General features: G+C 38.7%; 3 protein-coding genes and 1 long non-coding RNA gene across 4 annotated transcripts; 3 read left to right on the forward strand and 1 right to left on the reverse strand.

Moving 5' to 3' along the window:
* Positions 1 to 449: 449 nt before the first annotated feature.
* Positions 450 to 1,348, reverse strand: LOC113150500 (protamine-like protein). The gene has a single exon (XM_026343054.1). The coding sequence runs from the start codon at positions 1,261 to 1,263 to the stop codon at positions 697 to 699; it is 567 nt and encodes a 188-aa protein (XP_026198839.1). The 5' UTR covers positions 1,264 to 1,348; the 3' UTR covers positions 450 to 696.
* A 1,837-nt stretch (positions 1,349 to 3,185) lies between these two features.
* On the forward strand, positions 3,186 to 8,678 carry tspan36 (tetraspanin 36). Its single transcript, XM_026343053.1, has 7 exons — positions 3,186 to 3,369; positions 5,664 to 5,855; positions 5,983 to 6,057; positions 6,201 to 6,290; positions 6,859 to 7,008; positions 7,406 to 7,489; positions 7,873 to 8,678. The coding sequence occupies exons 1-7, from the start codon at positions 3,310 to 3,312 to the stop codon at positions 7,951 to 7,953; spliced, it is 732 nt and encodes a 243-aa protein (XP_026198838.1). The 5' UTR covers positions 3,186 to 3,309; the 3' UTR covers positions 7,954 to 8,678.
* Positions 8,679 to 11,825: 3,147 nt separating this feature from the next.
* Positions 11,826 to 13,953, forward strand: LOC113150476 (tetraspanin-36-like). Its single transcript, XM_026343030.1, has 4 exons — positions 11,826 to 11,885; positions 13,476 to 13,667; positions 13,795 to 13,869; positions 13,948 to 13,953. Exons 1-4 carry the CDS (start codon positions 11,826 to 11,828, stop codon positions 13,951 to 13,953), a joined length of 333 nt encoding a protein of 110 aa, XP_026198815.1.
* Positions 13,954 to 14,028: 75 nt separating this feature from the next.
* LOC113150501 lies at positions 14,029 to 16,282 on the forward strand. The gene is made up of 4 exons (XR_003297677.1): positions 14,029 to 14,101; positions 14,631 to 14,780; positions 15,026 to 15,109; positions 15,477 to 16,282. It is a non-coding gene; the product is annotated as an uncharacterized LOC113150501 (long non-coding RNA).
* The last annotated feature ends 322 nt before the right edge of the window (positions 16,283 to 16,604 follow it).

Below are 16,604 nucleotides of genomic sequence, written 5' to 3' on the forward strand. Positions count from 1 at the left end.
AGCACTAATACAACATCAGTGAATCCACACTGCCGTCGCCTTAGTTTCCGTGCGTAAACGGTGCGTAAAAGCGCTTCACCAGAGTCGTCTTGCTAAGTCAGTGTGGATGAAGCGAAACAAGTTTTAAGTGAACGTGCGCCAAACCATGGGCATGAGCATCGCCGCAAAACATCATCACTGACTAACGACCTCTTTACATGTTCAAGGCCACTTCTCTATCTGAGATGCTGAACTCGGCGCGGCTGAATAATGGGTTTCGTCTTACAACTCGATAATGAATTTAGATAAACATTTAACTGGACGTGACAACGGTAAAGACTGGGTGTACTTCTAACAGGGAAATGTGTTCTTATTCATTGACTACTAGTATCGGCAGCGTAATCATTTAATTCAGTTTGTTTTAAGTAAGTTTTTTGTTCAAAACTGAGATGACATCACATGACACGCAGTGCAAATCAATAGATTTATTATTTCAAACAATTGCAATTCAGTTAATTACTGACCACGATAAAAAAAAAAAAAGTATGGACAGGGGCAATAGTGTAAGAATAGCGGGTTCAGTATTTTATAGAAAATCTGTTATACAATAATACAAGCGAAGTCTAGTTCTTGGAATAAGTGCACAGGTTTAGCCCACACAGAGTTCAACGGCACCAAGAAGGCGTTTAGCATCAGTTAGTGTTCAGTTTAGAGTGGTCACTTCTTGGCAGCAGCTCTGGTCCTGGTAGACTTGGTGACCCTGCGTTTGGTCTTCTTGGGACTCTTTGCCTTCTTGGGCTTCTTGGCTGCAGCGGGTCTCTTAGCTTTCTTGGGACTCTTTGCCTTTCTCTTTTTCCCAGGTGACTTCTTGGCTGCTGGACTGGCACCCCCGGCTGTTTTCTTGATGCTGGTCCTCCTGACCTTCTTCGCCCCTGGCTTCTTCTTTTTCACCACCTTCTTTTTTCGAGGTGTGGGGGGGTTCTTGTTCAGCTTGAAGGAACCTGAGGCCCCAGTGCCCTTGGTCTGAAGCAGTTTTTTGTTGGACACCAAGCGCCTGATGGCGATGAGGATTCTGGCTTTATTCTTCACCACGTCGTATCCTCCGGCCTTCAGAGCTTTCTTGAGGGATACTAGGGAGACGCCACCGCGCTCTGTGGAAGCGGACACGGCCTTGAGGATCCGGTCCGACACTGTGGGACCCGTCTTCTTCCTCGGAGACTTGGCTCTCTTCTTGGGAGACTTGGCCGGAGCCGCAGGAGTCAAAGCAATCGCAGCAGAAGACATTGTAATAGCGCTGATGTCAGGAACAAGTGAGAGGTTCACAGAGTGAAGCGGACAGAGTGATATCTCTTCTTGCTCTCTTGACAGATCCAAGTTTTATAAAGCCTCGATGAGAACCGTGTAGAGTGAGCCCCGCCACCACAGTGCGCCTTTTTATCTTCTCAAACCCGAACGTTTGTGTTTTCTCCAAATGTATTATTCTGTAAAATTCCTGCGTAAAACATTGGTTATTCATAAAAAATACACACCACCAGAATCAGCATACTCTAAACTGTCTACAGCTATGTTTTTATTTAGATATTTTACATAATATATTAATGTTTATGGGTGAATTACACGCTGGTGACTCAAAAGTTTAATTGGAGACGTGTATTTTAATGATTCTAACGAGGTTACAGCCACAAAACAATTAATTACTGAGTTCAATGATTGAGGAGGCTTGAATAGTAATATGTGTAATAGACTGGCTCCAAAATGTGGATTTATTTCAGCCAGTTTTTCTGAATAAATTCATTTAAACATGATCAAAGAAACACAGTTGCCTTGCAGATCCAGCATAGTCACATCAACATAGAATTAAACTCCTGAAAAACATAAACCAGTAGAGTTTTAATAAAAGCATGATGTCAGACAAGTTAAAGAACAGAAAGTACAGCTTTATGTCATTTTAAGTCATGTAATGTAGGAACAATATTATTTAGGCTACTGTACGTCTCAGCTGTGTGGAGGGAGGTGGACCTCAGCCAGAATAAAGGTTATCAGCCTGTGAGCAGGGGCAGACAGGGAAACGAATTTATGATTCAATTCCCGGGTCTTTTTACAACTGTCCATCCATTAAAATGACCAGTATATTTCCAAGTATATGTAAAAACAGTTATTAGATATTAATGTGTGAGTATGTGGTTTGTCAACAGCTGTGATCATTTTATCTGGGGCCTGATAAAAATCTAATCCTAGTGTGTTTTTAATGTATCGTGTGTTCTGTGGTGAGGAATTGCATCATATAGTCCTCTAACTTAAACTAACTTGTTTATTCTGTAGTGCTTTTAGTAAATGAACAGCACTAATATACTAGATTAATATTGCATGGATGCTGTGAAATAAGTTGTCAAACCTGAAATAATATTTGCTTTATAGTAGCCACTCAGTTATTATAAGACTGTGAACAATCAGTAATATTATTTTTTTTACCTAATTAAAGGTCAAAGGTACATACACTTACTATATGAAATATTAAGCTTCAACCATTCAACCTGTTGATGCAAATTCAATGTTGTTTGTGATTCTCAAACAACAATATTATAAATTCACATGTTTTCGGTTGTGTTTATAATGACAACAGTGTTATTGAAGAGTAAAACACAGTTAAATTAAATGTCCAGCCCAAATAGAGTTTATCTGTGTCTTATTTGTATATTTTCCCTCTATTTCTCCACTAATACGAGATAAAAGTTTATGCTTGTGTGTGTGTGTGAGGGAGTAGATTGGCAAATGTCCCTTCCTGCTGTGGTGCACTGATAGCGCCTCATCCGGGGCACAAACATCCACTGCACACATTACAACAAGTGAGGGGAAGAAGTGTGGATATAAATGCAGTGCTGGTTTTAAATGACCTGTTAGTGATTTAAATAAACTTGCATGTTAGTTTTTTGTACTATAAAGAGTCACATGTGTCAGCAGATGACATTATGTATGTAATACAGCTGATTCATTCACATCAGCAGATCAAATCTGTCCAAATCCTCTATCACTGCTGGGATGTACTCAGACAGAAGCTGAAGTTAATAATGATTCAGAGCAGAGGACCATCATTGTTACCCGGTGACCTCAAGATTTCTGTGGAAACTGGTTCATAAAACGGGCTTGTGTGTTCCCGGATTAGTAATTTCCGGGTTCCCGGAAGTGACTTTGGTCTCCTCCCCGAAACATGTGATCGCTGCAGTCACACACACACACACGCAGACGAAACTTGTGAACATACGAGCAGCTCCGTCTGTGATCGTCTATTTACTAAGTCCTGTTTCAGTCTCTTCAGCTCCATTAGACAACATGGACTGCGGAATAGCCTCGTCCAAGACCGTCCTCCTCTTCCTCAGCCTGCTGTTTTGGGTAAGTCGCGGTGTGTTTTTTTCTCCACCTGCGCAAATCTGAACACGGGCGAAATGTTGTTTCTTCACAATTTTATTTTCTGTAAATCGTCAATATTTGTCTTGTGTTGTTATACACGAGGCTTCACATTACAGAAATCAGAGCCTTGTCCTAGATTTTGCCCCGATGCAGTACTTCCTCATTTTCTCTGAACCATAATGCAGTACTCTACATCTGCGTAGTGAAGTATTTCTATATTCAAATTAATTATATGTCCCAATAATCTGTGTAGATCTACGTCCAGCTGAGTTCAAGAAAACCTTTTGTCAATATACAGTTTGGATTTGGAGCCTGTTTGTTTATATTGCCTAGTACACCATGACTACTCCTTAATTCAGGTTAATGAGTTTTGAAGGAACCAACTAAACGTGTCCTGCCTTTCTGTGGCTGCTGTCTGTGTAATTAGATTACCCCGAGGTACAATTGGCTTGTGTCTCTGTTAGTTTGCAAAGAAAATCACACAACACACTGTTTTAATTCTTTGAATGCAAACTACCACATCCACTTTTACCTACTTACCCTCCCCGCCCCCTTATTTCTCAATCAGTGTATTTTCATTTTCTGTCTCACACACCCGCCATTTTGCCTTCACAGTTGAGAGTTTGAATAATGAGTCTGTGATGCATCATTAACAGTGTTTATATGGTTTGTTGCGTGGCATAGATTTACATATGATGACAGAATCAGGCCCATACCAACCAATATTTGAGAAAACATTTTGCATCGTCTTCAGAGTTCAGTCATACAATAGCTCTTTGATGTCTGAGACAAAACCTACGCCTTTGCTTTGCTGCATTCCTCTGTCTTTCTTTTCTTGTTTTCTCTCCGCACAGCGTATCTCTACCACATAATAAACATCTCTCATACACATTGAAGACATCTAGTAAAAACTCCATACATTTTAAGTAATAATAGTAATAATACAAAACAAAAATAATAATAGTAATAATACAAAACAAACCAAGTTCATGTTTTAGAATAAGTAGTGAGTGCCTGACTTTGATTTTTTTTTTCCCCTGATCCACCCATGAGCCTTAAACCACTGTGAGTGATAGATTATGTTAAATAAAGTAAATCATCTATCACTTGGACATAGAGGAGATTATCTAAAGTCTTTACATTTTCCTTTTGAATAATGCCTGACATAGTTCTTTTTTTTTTATTTATTTATTTTTTTTTAAAGAGTAAAATCAGACTAGTGCTCCCATGCGGGAACTTTGACGGGATGCTTCAGGTCGTGTAAGCCTCTTTGTTCTGCTTCTTAGGCACAAGATCAGAGTTTTCAGAAAGATTAGGGGCGAGCAATGGGGTGAGATGGGACGGTGTAGAGTAGCTACCCAACAGGGATCCCGTGACTGTGGAGTGATTAAGAGAAGTGAGTCATGAGGCTGACCTCAAGGAATGGACAGTTGTTAAGTAACACAAAATTCATATGCCTATGTATAAACAAGTAGTTTTTTCATGGAAAGTATTGTTGAAAATGAAGAGCAGACACACATGGAGACTGCATGCAGTCTTATGACTGATGAGGTCACCACTGAAGCATGACTCATCAGTTATAATGATAGTGTGATTAGATATCTACGTCTTACCCCACTGGAAAAGGAGAACTAACTCCTTTATGCTTTATCTAACATTGTTTTATCAAGCAGCTTTGAAATAAATATCATCCAATATATAATAGCGAGGCTGCCACATGTTACTGTCTCTCTTATACAAGCAGAAGCAGGAGATTTGTGAATGCTGACTTCTCACTGTACACAGAAAAACCAACAACCCCACTTGAGCAAGCACTAGGCAACAGTAAAGAGGAAAAACTCTCTTTAGAGAAAGAAACCTAGAGCAGAACTAGGCTCCAGGTGGTTGGGTGAGTGGAAAGAGGAGAGAGAAAAGAACAGCAGCTAAAACTCTGGGAAGGTTGGTAGGACCAGTAACTGCACTGTGGATACAGCTCCAAGGCCGAGGATACAGAGAGAGGGAGACAGAGAGGAGGAAGAACAACTACGGTAGGGGGAAGACACAAAGTTATTGACATGCAATAACAGTGTTATTGCAAGGAGGACATATATAGAGTGAAAAGAATCGGCCCAAGCACAGGACCCTGTGGAACTCCGTAATTGACTATTAACATGTAACAACATAAGCACTGTAATCTGTATGCAGACTTAAAACCTTTATTTCCACCATAACTTCCAGCTGACCTGTGAATGAACACTATGATAACATATAATGTTGATGTTTTGTTCTCTTTGCAGGCTGTAGGAGCAGCATTGGCCTACATTGGTGCCTATCTCATCCAGAGATATAACCAATTTAGCATTGATGTTCAGGACAAGGTCGTTCTGGCCCCAGCAATTATCATCATTGCTTTCAGTGTGGTGATGTTCTTATTCGGTCTGCTGGGATGCTGCGCCACAATCCGGGAGTCCAAATTTGGCCTCAGCATTGTAAGTGTGTGTTTGTGTGTGTGTGTGAGAGGGGAGGTGTGGGCTTAGCTTTACATTGATCTTTGTGTTTACTTCACCTTATTTCACTTATTTACTCACCAACTTCTCTCATTTTCTTTCTCTCCAGTTCTTTTTGATCATCTTTCTGATCTTTGCCGCTGAAGTCGCTGCTTTGGTACTTAGCTTCCTCTACCAAAACAAAGTAAGTCAAAGATACTTCAATCCTTCTCTGTGTCACACAGTGTTTGTAACAAGCATTTTCTGATCTGCTATGGCACAGTTGTAGACTCTAAGAGCCCATCAGTAAATTTACCTAATGGGGTATGATGATTTTTTTTTTTCTAGATAAATCCAGAACTGGAGAAACTTTTGAATGCGACCTTCTCAAAGTATGATGGAAATGACAAAGAAATAGTGGACAACCTGCAGTCTGAGGTTGGTTTCATGTTGGACCTGTACACGTTTTCTCAGTTGCACTTTTATTCTCTTCAGCTGTTTCTGCCTTTTGTGCAAAAAAAGCTACAGTTTGTTTTCTTGGCCTTTCAGGTGAAATACAGTTTAAATGAGATTATTCTGAGTCTATAAATGGATAGTGAAGGACTCAGCATGTTAGGACATCTTTCAGTTATGTTGTGTACCCATAATGTTACTATTTGTGCAGCATATTTAAAAGTAACCATGAAAGAAAAGTCTAAAACAATACGGACAAATAAAAAATAACATCTGTAAACCAGTCTTGCCACGCTTCACCGATTTGCTCTAAATGCACTGTGTTCACACCTGTAGGTCTGTTGAATGCTATTTATGGAAATGCTGGAAATGAAATAGAAAATAAAGCAGGGTGATAGAGAGTGACACATCCTCACATATTCTCTCTACAATAACTTCTATATAGAGACACACATACATCATGTTATTTGTTTAGTTTGATAGCTCTCTCATATGATTTTTACGTAACCTCCTTTTTTAATCAGCTGTATTTTCTCTCTTTGACTCTGTGCAGTTGAAATGCTGTGGTGTTTTTAATTACACCAGCTGGTTAAACACCAACTGGTCTGCCAGCCACCCCAACTCAGTGCCTAAGTCCTGCTGCATAAACACAAACGGAACATGCAACGGCACTCTGACTGATCTGAAACTGCTTCACTTGAATGTAAGTCATGCAGCAGCATACTTTGCTTGTTTTGACATTAAAAACTCCATGTGCATATTTCTTTGCTGTGCTTGAGATTGTTAATGGTTTATCTGATGTTGCTTAACGTTCTGAGTCTTGGAGAAAACTTTCTTCAACCACTTTGAATGTGTGTTTATGCTTTTATGACTCATAAAATAAAAGTCCACAAAACTAACTGGTGCTGCAAAACGTTTTCCATCTGAGTCTTGGAGAAGACTTTGAAATAGCTATTATAGTACGTTGAATGTGTGTTTATGCTTTTATGTCACTATGTAAAAGTCCACAAAACTAACAATCTTTATTGACAAATAAAGCAAGAATTGCATTTCAGGCTACAAATCCCTGTGTACTAACTGTACCTGTGCATGTGTTTTAGGGTTGTGAGACCGAGCTGGAGAGCATCATACACCGTGTTTTCTATTATGCCATGGGGGTCATTCTGGGCTTTGCCATACTTAAGGTAAATATGGGCGCAGTCAGTTTTAAGGAACACACTGTCACACAGTCTGTTGTGGGCTATGTACGATACAGAAAATGCTCAGTGTGGCATCCAACCAACTCTTACCTGACTATAGCTTAAGTGGTGAGTGGTTTCTAAACTAAAGTCAGATGACAGGGGCACCATGTCTGAATGGGATGTCCTCCCTATTGTTCAATGGACCACTTTTGAATTTTTTCCACAGAGAACAGTATTTGATTAGCATAGCCCCCTCAAATATACTGTAGCACATTAAGTAAGTTCTTGTTATTTCTTCCAGAGCAGTTTGGTTATATAGCCTGTGCTGCTTCATTAAGTTAATTTTAAGAGTTTGTGTCTGATTAGTTTTATATTTTCTGTTACAGTTCCTCGGGATGCTGAGCGTGTGTGTGATCGCCTGTAGCAATGGCAGCAGGAGGAGTGGCTATGAGCCTCTCTACGCCTGAAAAGCTTCTTGATACCTCCTTATTTTGCACCACTTGATTTTCTAATGACCTAATAAGAGCAGGCATAATTCTGCAGTGGACAGCAGCTTCATGTACGGACCTAAGATCTTGGCACATGAAATACACAAATCTGACAAACCCTCCGGCAGCGGGATCAACATACATTTTTTCAGTTCTTTGCTGAATGTGGACATTGCTTTCGTTTCTGGGTTATTGTTTTATTTCCCTCTAGTGATTATTAAGATAGACCTCCTAAAGTTTCCATTTGGGTTAGGGCCAAGTAAATAATGATAACATAAGAATCTAGCCCTGTTTGAGCAACCTTCCCTTCTGATGGAGCTTTATGTCTCTAACACAGAGCGTCTGTCTCTGTCTGTCGTGACAACACAGGAGAGAACAAAAGTTTTGGTCATTACTTGTAAATGTTGCTGAGCTCTCTCACTCTGCTGCATCGTGTAGATATTCTTTTAAAGAAGATTATTTTTTGCAATGTACTGCAATGAAAGAAACTAAAAAAGTTCTAAAGTCATTAAAGTGTAACCACCGAATGCCCTATTTAAGGTTGCAATATATGTATAGCCAACAAAATGAATGAATACAGAATATATGTAATTTTATGGTCATATAACGATATCGAATGAAGTAACTATTCTACGTAGTTTGATTTTTGACTGTGTTTATTATGTTTTTAAATTAAAAAGGTGAAATATTCACAATAAGTTGGATGTCAGTGTAGCTCTCTGTGTGTTTTGATTTGTTAACGCTTAGTAATTCATATTTTAAATCAGTATTCATGTGTTGTTAAGAAGTGTGAAAGGTGGGAGGTAGTTTCATTCCAAAACACCTTTCTAGCTTCTTTCAAAAGTAGGTCTACTTGAGAACAGGCTGCTGTTGCAGTTAGATACAGTGCCCCACGGTGGTGGTCCATCTCATGTGCACCGCTGATAAAAGAGGCCCTGTTTTTTACATACAGGACTGAAGACAGGAGACGAGCCTCAAAAAGATAAATAAAAAACATAAACTGATGTCCAGAGTCGTCATCACAGAGCACAGATTAAGAGATAGGTCAGTCACAGGTGAGACTGAGATAAAAGCTGACTTTGAAAATCAATTTAATTCAAACTTGAATCAGATCTTGTTTATCTTTTTTTAATTTATCATAAATTCAAATCAGTTATGCATCATTCCAATTAATTTTATTAAACAAATCCTTCATTTGCAGCCTCATCTGCAACGCTCTTATCGTGCATTATTATGTTTGTTGCTGTTGTACATTCGGTTGTGATGACGCAGGACATCCTGCAGGTAGTGCTGTACAAACAGCTTTGAGTTTTAACCCACAGATGTACTGTAATGTACCTGTACTGGTGATAGAAGACAAATACTTCAATATTTGCCATTATGTTATGATATTTATGTTTAAATGAATCAATGCATCAAAGGGTATTATACTTATGATTTCAGATGTATTACTAGGCACTATGGAGCCTTTTATTTCTTTATTCACTTCATATTAAGATAACGTCCACATGTTACTGGTTCTACGTGTGATTAACATCTCTGTATCTGCAGTGTCTGCTGATTTTAATGACCCTGCTGCCCCCTCGCACACTGCGCCCCTCTCACACACTATCTGTTGACTGCATATCTAGTTCAGTGCATATCCTCACTGCTTCAGGCTGTGTTGACATTTAGACAGGCCGAACCTTTGCAGAGAAAACACAGCTGGAAAACTTTGTCAGCTCTGAAACCTTGTCTCCTCCCTCCCTAAACTCTGTTTCCACCTGTATGTGATTTTTTTTTCCTTTGACATTTGAGGTGTATTTGCATTTCCATCACCAACCTAGACCAACTGTCTCTTTTCTGCTCTGTGCTTTTATTTTTCTCAACTTCTCAGCTCCCTCTGCAGTGTCCCATGCGTTAACTGTCGATATCATGTGATGCAGGACGAACAATAGTGCACTTTGTCAGTGATGTAGCAAACTGTGAAAATACCTGTGTTTACAGTACAAGTTAATTATCTGTAAATAACACAAAGGAGATATTTACTATTTAGTTTGGGGTTTTCACAATAAAAGTTTTTTTATATGGAGACATTTTACAGTAAGAGTGGACAAAAGAGAAGCTGCAGAGTGCATCTATCCCACCTTTGCCTTACAAGGTGTATGTAATAAGTCAAGAGTTCCTCATTAGCCAGTCCGGCCCTCCTAAAAGTTAATTTAACTCAAACCTCACGTATCAGATTTGTAATTCAAGCTTACTCACAACAGATTAAGTCTTGTGTATAATTTGAGGTGACTTCATTAGAGTGTCCTGGATGAAATAGCGCAGGGTTTCAGTCAGGTTTTCTTACTGGTTCTATAACAGCCTGCTTATACCCTGCGTTTGGTCTTCTTGGGACTCTTTGCCTTTCTCTTTTTCCCAGGTGATTTCAGTTTTGCTTAAAACATTGGTTATTCATAAAAAATACACACCACCAGAATCAGCATACTCTAAACTGTCTACAGCTATGTTTTTATTTAGAGATTTTACATAATATATTAATGTTTATGGGTGAATTACACGCTGGTGACTCAAAAGTTTAATTGGAGACGTGTATTTTAATGATTCTAACGAGGTTACACCCAAAAAACAATTAATTACTGAGTTCAGTGATTGAGGAGGCTTGAATAGTAATATGTGTAATAGACTGGCTCCAAAATGTGGATTTATTTCAGCCAGTTTTTCTGAATAAATTCATTTAAACATGATCAAAGAAACACAATTGCCTTGCAGATCCAGCATAGTCACATCAACATAGAATTAAACTCCTGAAAAACATAAACCAGTAGAGTTTTAATAAAAGCATGATGACAGACAAGTTAAAGAACAGAAACTACAGCTTTATGTCATTTTAAGTCATGTAATGTAGGAACAATATTATTTAGGCTACTGTACGTCTCAGCTGTGTGGAGGGAGGTGGACCTCAGCCAGAATAAAGGTTATCAGCCTGTGAGCAGGGGCAGACAGGGAAACGAATTTATGATTCAATTCCCGGGTCTTTTTACAACCGTCCATCCATTAAAATGATCAGTATATTTCCAAGTATATGTAAAAACAGTTATTAGATATTAATGTGTGGTTTTTCAACAGCAGTGATCATTTTATCTGGGGCATGATAAAAATCTACTCCTAGTGTGTTTTTAATGTATCATGTGTTCTGTGGTGAGGAATTGCATCATATAGTCCTCTAACTTAAACTAACTTTGTTTATTCTGTAGTGCTTTTAGTAAATGAACAGCACTAATATACTAGATTATTATTGCATGGATGCTGTAAAATAAGTTGTCAAACCTGAAATAATATTTGCTTTATAGTAGCCACTCAGTTATTATAAGACTGTGCACAATCAGTAATTTTATTTTTATCAAATTAAAGGTCAAAGGTACATACACACAAACATGTGCACTGCAGGTTTTTCATGACCCGTCAGTGCTGATTTAAATAAACTTCCATGTTAGTTTTTGTACTATAAAGAGTCAAATGTGTCAGCAGATGACATTATGTATGTGATACAGCTGATTCATTCACATCAGCAGATCAAATCTGTCCAAATCCTCTATCACTGCTGGGATGTACTCAGACAGAAGCTGAAGTTAATAATGATTCAGAGCAGAGGACCATCATTGTTACCCCGGTGACCTCAAGATTTCTGTGGAAACTTGATTTCAAAACCGGGTTCCTCGATTAGTGATTTCCTAATATATGATCCCTGCAGTCACACATACGGACACACACCCACACACAAGAAACTTGTGAACATACAAGCAGTTCTGTCTGTGTTTTGCTATATAAGAAGTCCTGTTTCAGTCTCTTCAGCTCCATTAGACAACATGGACTGCAGAATAGCCTCGTCCAAGACCGTCCTCCTCTTTCTCAGCCTGCTTTTTTGGGTAAGTCACAATGTTTTTTTCTCCGTCTGCACAAATCTCAAAATGTTGTTTCTTCACAATTTTATTTTCTGTAAATCGTCAATATTTGTCTTGTGTTGTTATACACGAGGCTTCACATTACAGAAATCAGAGCCTTGTCCTAGATTTTGCCCCGATGCAGTACTTCCTCATTTTCTCTGAACCATAATGCAATACTCTACATCTGCGTAGTGAAGTATTTCTACAGCCAAATTATTCATATGTCCCAATAATCTGTGTGGATCTACGTCCAACTGAGTTCAAAAAAACCTTTTGTCAATATACAGTTTGGATTTGGAGCCTGTTTGCTTATATTGCCTAGTTCACCATGACTACTCCTTAATTCAGGCTAAATGAGATTTGAAGGAACCAACTAAACGTGTCCTGCCTTTCTGTGGCTGCTGTCTGTCTAATTAGATTACCCCGAGGTACAATTGGCTTGTGTCTCTGTTAGTTTGCAAAGAAAATCACACAACACACTGTTTTAATTCTTTGAATGCAAATTACCACATCCACTTTTACTTTCTTCCACCGGTACTCTATTTCTCAATCAATGTCTTTTGCCTTCACAGTTTAGAGTTTGAATAATGAGTCTGTGATTTACATATGATGACAGAAACAGGCCCATACCAATCAATATTAGAGAAAACAGTTTTGCATCATCTTCAGAGTTCAGTCATACAATAGCTCCTTGATGTCCAAGACAAAACCTACGCCTTTGCTTTGTTTCATTCTTCTGTCCTTCTTGTTTTCTTGAAGAACTCAAGCATGGACAACTGTCAAGTGACACAAAATACATATGTGTTTAAACAAGTAGTCATTCAATGGAAAGATATACTGAAAATGAAAAACAGATACACATGTAGGGTTTTTACCTCTGTGATTTGAGTTTGAAGTGTATATGCACAAAGTTGGCCTAATGAATGCATTCTTCTAACTAATGAGGTCGCCACTGAAGCATGAATTATAATTTATTTATCATTTATCATTAAATTATAATTTATTTAAACACTGGCCAGGTTGGTCGGGCCAGTGTTTAGTCTGGACATATATATATATATATAGTGAAAAGAATCGGCCCAAGCACAGAACCCTGTGGACCTCCTTAACTAACTTTTGTGTGCACGTAAGACTCATCTTTAACATGCACATACTGGAATTTTTCTGATAGATAAGATTTAACATTTATATTTAACATTTACATTTGGCAGACGCTTTTATCCAAAACGACTTACAAGGGTCGGCAGGGTAAGTGTAAGGAGGTCTTGCCTAAGGACCCCTACTGGAGGTAGGCCACAGTTGGGATTTTAACCCCAGTTTCCCACATGGAAGGTGGTAATCTTACCACTACATAACCAGTCGCTAAACCAGCCTAGTGCTGTTTCTTTAACCCCAATTACATCTTTCAGTCTGTGTAATACAATGATGTATATCCATCCATAGATGGATGTAATTGAGCAGCACTGTAATCTGTATGCAGACTTAAAACATTTATTTCCACCATAACTTCTAACTGACCTGTGAATGAATACTATGATAACATATAATGTTAATGTTTTGTTCTCTCTGCAGGCTGTAGGAGCAGCATTGGCCTACACTGGTGGCCATCTTATCGAGATCTATAGCAATTTGGGAATTAATCCTCATGACAAGGTCATACTGAGCCCAGCAATTATCATCATTGCTTTCAGTGTGGTGATGTTCTTATTCGGTCTGCTGGGATGCTGCGCCACATTCTGGGAGTCCAAATTTTGCCTCAGCATTGTAAGTGTGTGTTTGTGTGTGTGTGTGTGAGGGTAGGTGTGGGCTTAGTTTTACATTTATCTTTGTGTTTCATTCACAGTATTTCACTTACTTACTCACCAACTTCTTTCATTTTATTTCTCTTCAGTTCTTTTGGATCCTCTTTGTGATCTTCGCGGCTGAAGTCGTTGTTCTGGTACTTAGCTTCATCTACCAAAACAAAGTAAGTCAAAGAAAATTCAAACATACTCTGTGTCACACAATGTTTGTAACAAGCATTTTCTGATCTGCTATGGCACAGTTGTAGACTCTAAAAGCCCATCAGTAAATTACCTAATGGGCTATGATGTGTTTTTTTTTCCCAGATAAACTCAGAAATGGGGAAAACTTTGAATGCGACCTTCTCAAAGTATGATGGAAATGACAAAGAAATAGTGGACAACCTGCAGTCTGAGGTTGGTTTCATGTTGGACCTGTACACGTTTTCTCAGTTGCACTTTGATTCTCTTCAGCTGTTTCTGCCTTTTGTGCAAAAAAAGCTACAGTTTGTTTTCTTGGCCTTTCAGGTGAAATACAGTTTAAATGAGATTATTCTGAGTGTATAAATGGATAGTGAAGGACTCAGCATGTTAGGACATCTTTCAGTTACGTTGTGTACCCATAATGTTACTATTTGTGCAGCACATTTAAAAGTAACCATGAAAGAAAAGTCTAAAACAATACGGACAAATAAAAAATAACATCTGTAAACCAGTCTTGCCACGCTTCACCGATTTGCTCTAAATGCACACCTGTAGGTCTGTTGAATGCTATTTATGGAAATGCTGGAAATGAAATAGAAAATAAAGCTGGGTGATAGATAATGACACATCCTCACATATTCGCTCTCTCATGTTATTTGTTTAGTTTGATAGCTCTCTCATATGATTTTTACGTAACCTCCTTTTTTAATCAGCTGTATTTTCTCTCTTTGACTCTGTGCAGTTGAAATGCTGTGGTGTTTTTAATTACACCAGCTGGTTAAACACCAACTGGTCTGCCAGCCACCCCAACTCAGTGCCTAAGTCCTGCTGCAAAAACATGAACGGAACATGCAACGGCACTCTGACTGATCTGAACCTGCTTCACTTGAATGTAAGTCATGCAGCAGCATACTTTGCATGTTTTGACATTAAAAACTCCATGTGCACATTTCTTTGCTTTGCTTGAGATTGTTAATGGTTTATTTCGAGTTGCTTAACGTTCTCCAACGGAGTCTTAGAGGAAACTTATACAAATATAAGTCCACAAAAATAACTATCTTTATTACAAATAAAGCAAGAATTACATTTCAGGCTACAAATCCCTGTGTACTAACTGTACCTGTGCATGTGTTTTAGGGTTGTGAGACCAAGCTGCAGGGCATCATGCACCATGTTTTCTATTATGCCATGGGGGTCATTCTGGGCTTTGCCATACTTAAGGTAAATATGGGCGCAGTCAGTTTTAAGAAACACACTGTCACACAGTCTGTTGTGGGCTATGTACGATACAGAAAATGCTCAACTCTGTTATTATACACACTACTTACCTGACTATAGCTTAAGTGGTGAGTAGTTTCTAAACTAAAGTCAGATGACAGGGGCACCATGTCTGAATGGGATGTCCTCCATATTGTTTAATGGACCACTTTTGAATTTTTTCCACAGAGAACAGTATTTGATTAGCGTAGCCCCCTCAAATATACTGTAGCACATTAAGTAAGTTCTTGTTATTTCTTCCAGAACAGTTTGGTTATATAGCCTGTGCTGCTGAGTTTGTGTCTGATTAGTTTTATATTTTCTGTTACAGTTCCTCGGGATGCTGAGCGTGTGTGTGATCGCCTGTAGCAATGGCAGCAGGAGGAGTGGCTACGAGCCTCTCTACGCCTGAAACGCTTCTTGATACCTCCTTATTTTGCACCACTTGATTTTATAATGACCTAATAAGAGCAGGCATAATTCTGCAGTGGACAGCAGCTTCATGTACAGACCTAAGATCTTGGCACATGAAATACACAAATCTGAAAAACCCTCCGGCAGCGGGATCAACATACATTTTTTCAGTTCTTTGCTGAATGTGGACATTGCTTTCGTTTCTGGGTTATTGTTTTATTTCCCTCTAGTGATTATTAAGATAGACCTCCTAAAGTTTCCATTTGGGTTAGGGCCAAGTAAATAATGATAACATAAGAATCTAGCCCTGTTTGAGCAACCTTCCCTTCTGATGGAGCTTTATGTCTCTAACACAGAGCGTCTGTCTCTGTCTGTTGTGACAACACAGGAGAGAACAAAAGTTTTGGTCATTACTTGTAAATGTTGTTGAGCTCTCTCACTCTGCTGCATCGTGTAGATATTCTTTTAAAGAAGATAATTTTTTGCAATGTACTGCAATGAAAGAAACTAAAAAAGTTCTAAAGTCATTAAAGTGTAACCACCGAATGCCCTATTTAAGGTTGCAATATATGTATAGCCAACAAAATGAATGAATACAGAATATATGTAATTTTATGGTCATATAACGATATCGAATGAAGTAACTATTCTACGTAGTTTGATTTTTGACTGTGTTTATTATGTTTTTAAATTAAAAAGGTGAAATATTCACAATAAGTTGGATGTCAGTGTTACTGGTTCTACGTGTGATTAACATCTCTGTATCGGTAGTGTCTGCTGATTTTAATGACCCTGCTGCCCCCTCGCACACTGCGCCCCTCTCACACACTATCTGTTGACTGCATATCTAGTTCAGTGCATATCCTCACTGCTTCAGGCTGTGTTGACATTTAGACAGGCCGAACCTTTGCAGAGAAAACACGGCTAGAAAACTTTGTCAGCTCTGAAACCTTGTCTCCTCCCTCCCTAAACTCTGTTTCCACCTGTATGTGACGTTTTTTTCCTTTGACATTTGAGGTGTATTTGCATTTCCATCACCAACCTA

This window comes from Anabas testudineus, chromosome 9 (assembly GCF_900324465.2).
Source record: "Anabas testudineus chromosome 9, fAnaTes1.2, whole genome shotgun sequence".
In the NCBI taxonomy this organism is placed as follows: Eukaryota; Metazoa; Chordata; class Actinopteri; order Anabantiformes; family Anabantidae; genus Anabas; species Anabas testudineus.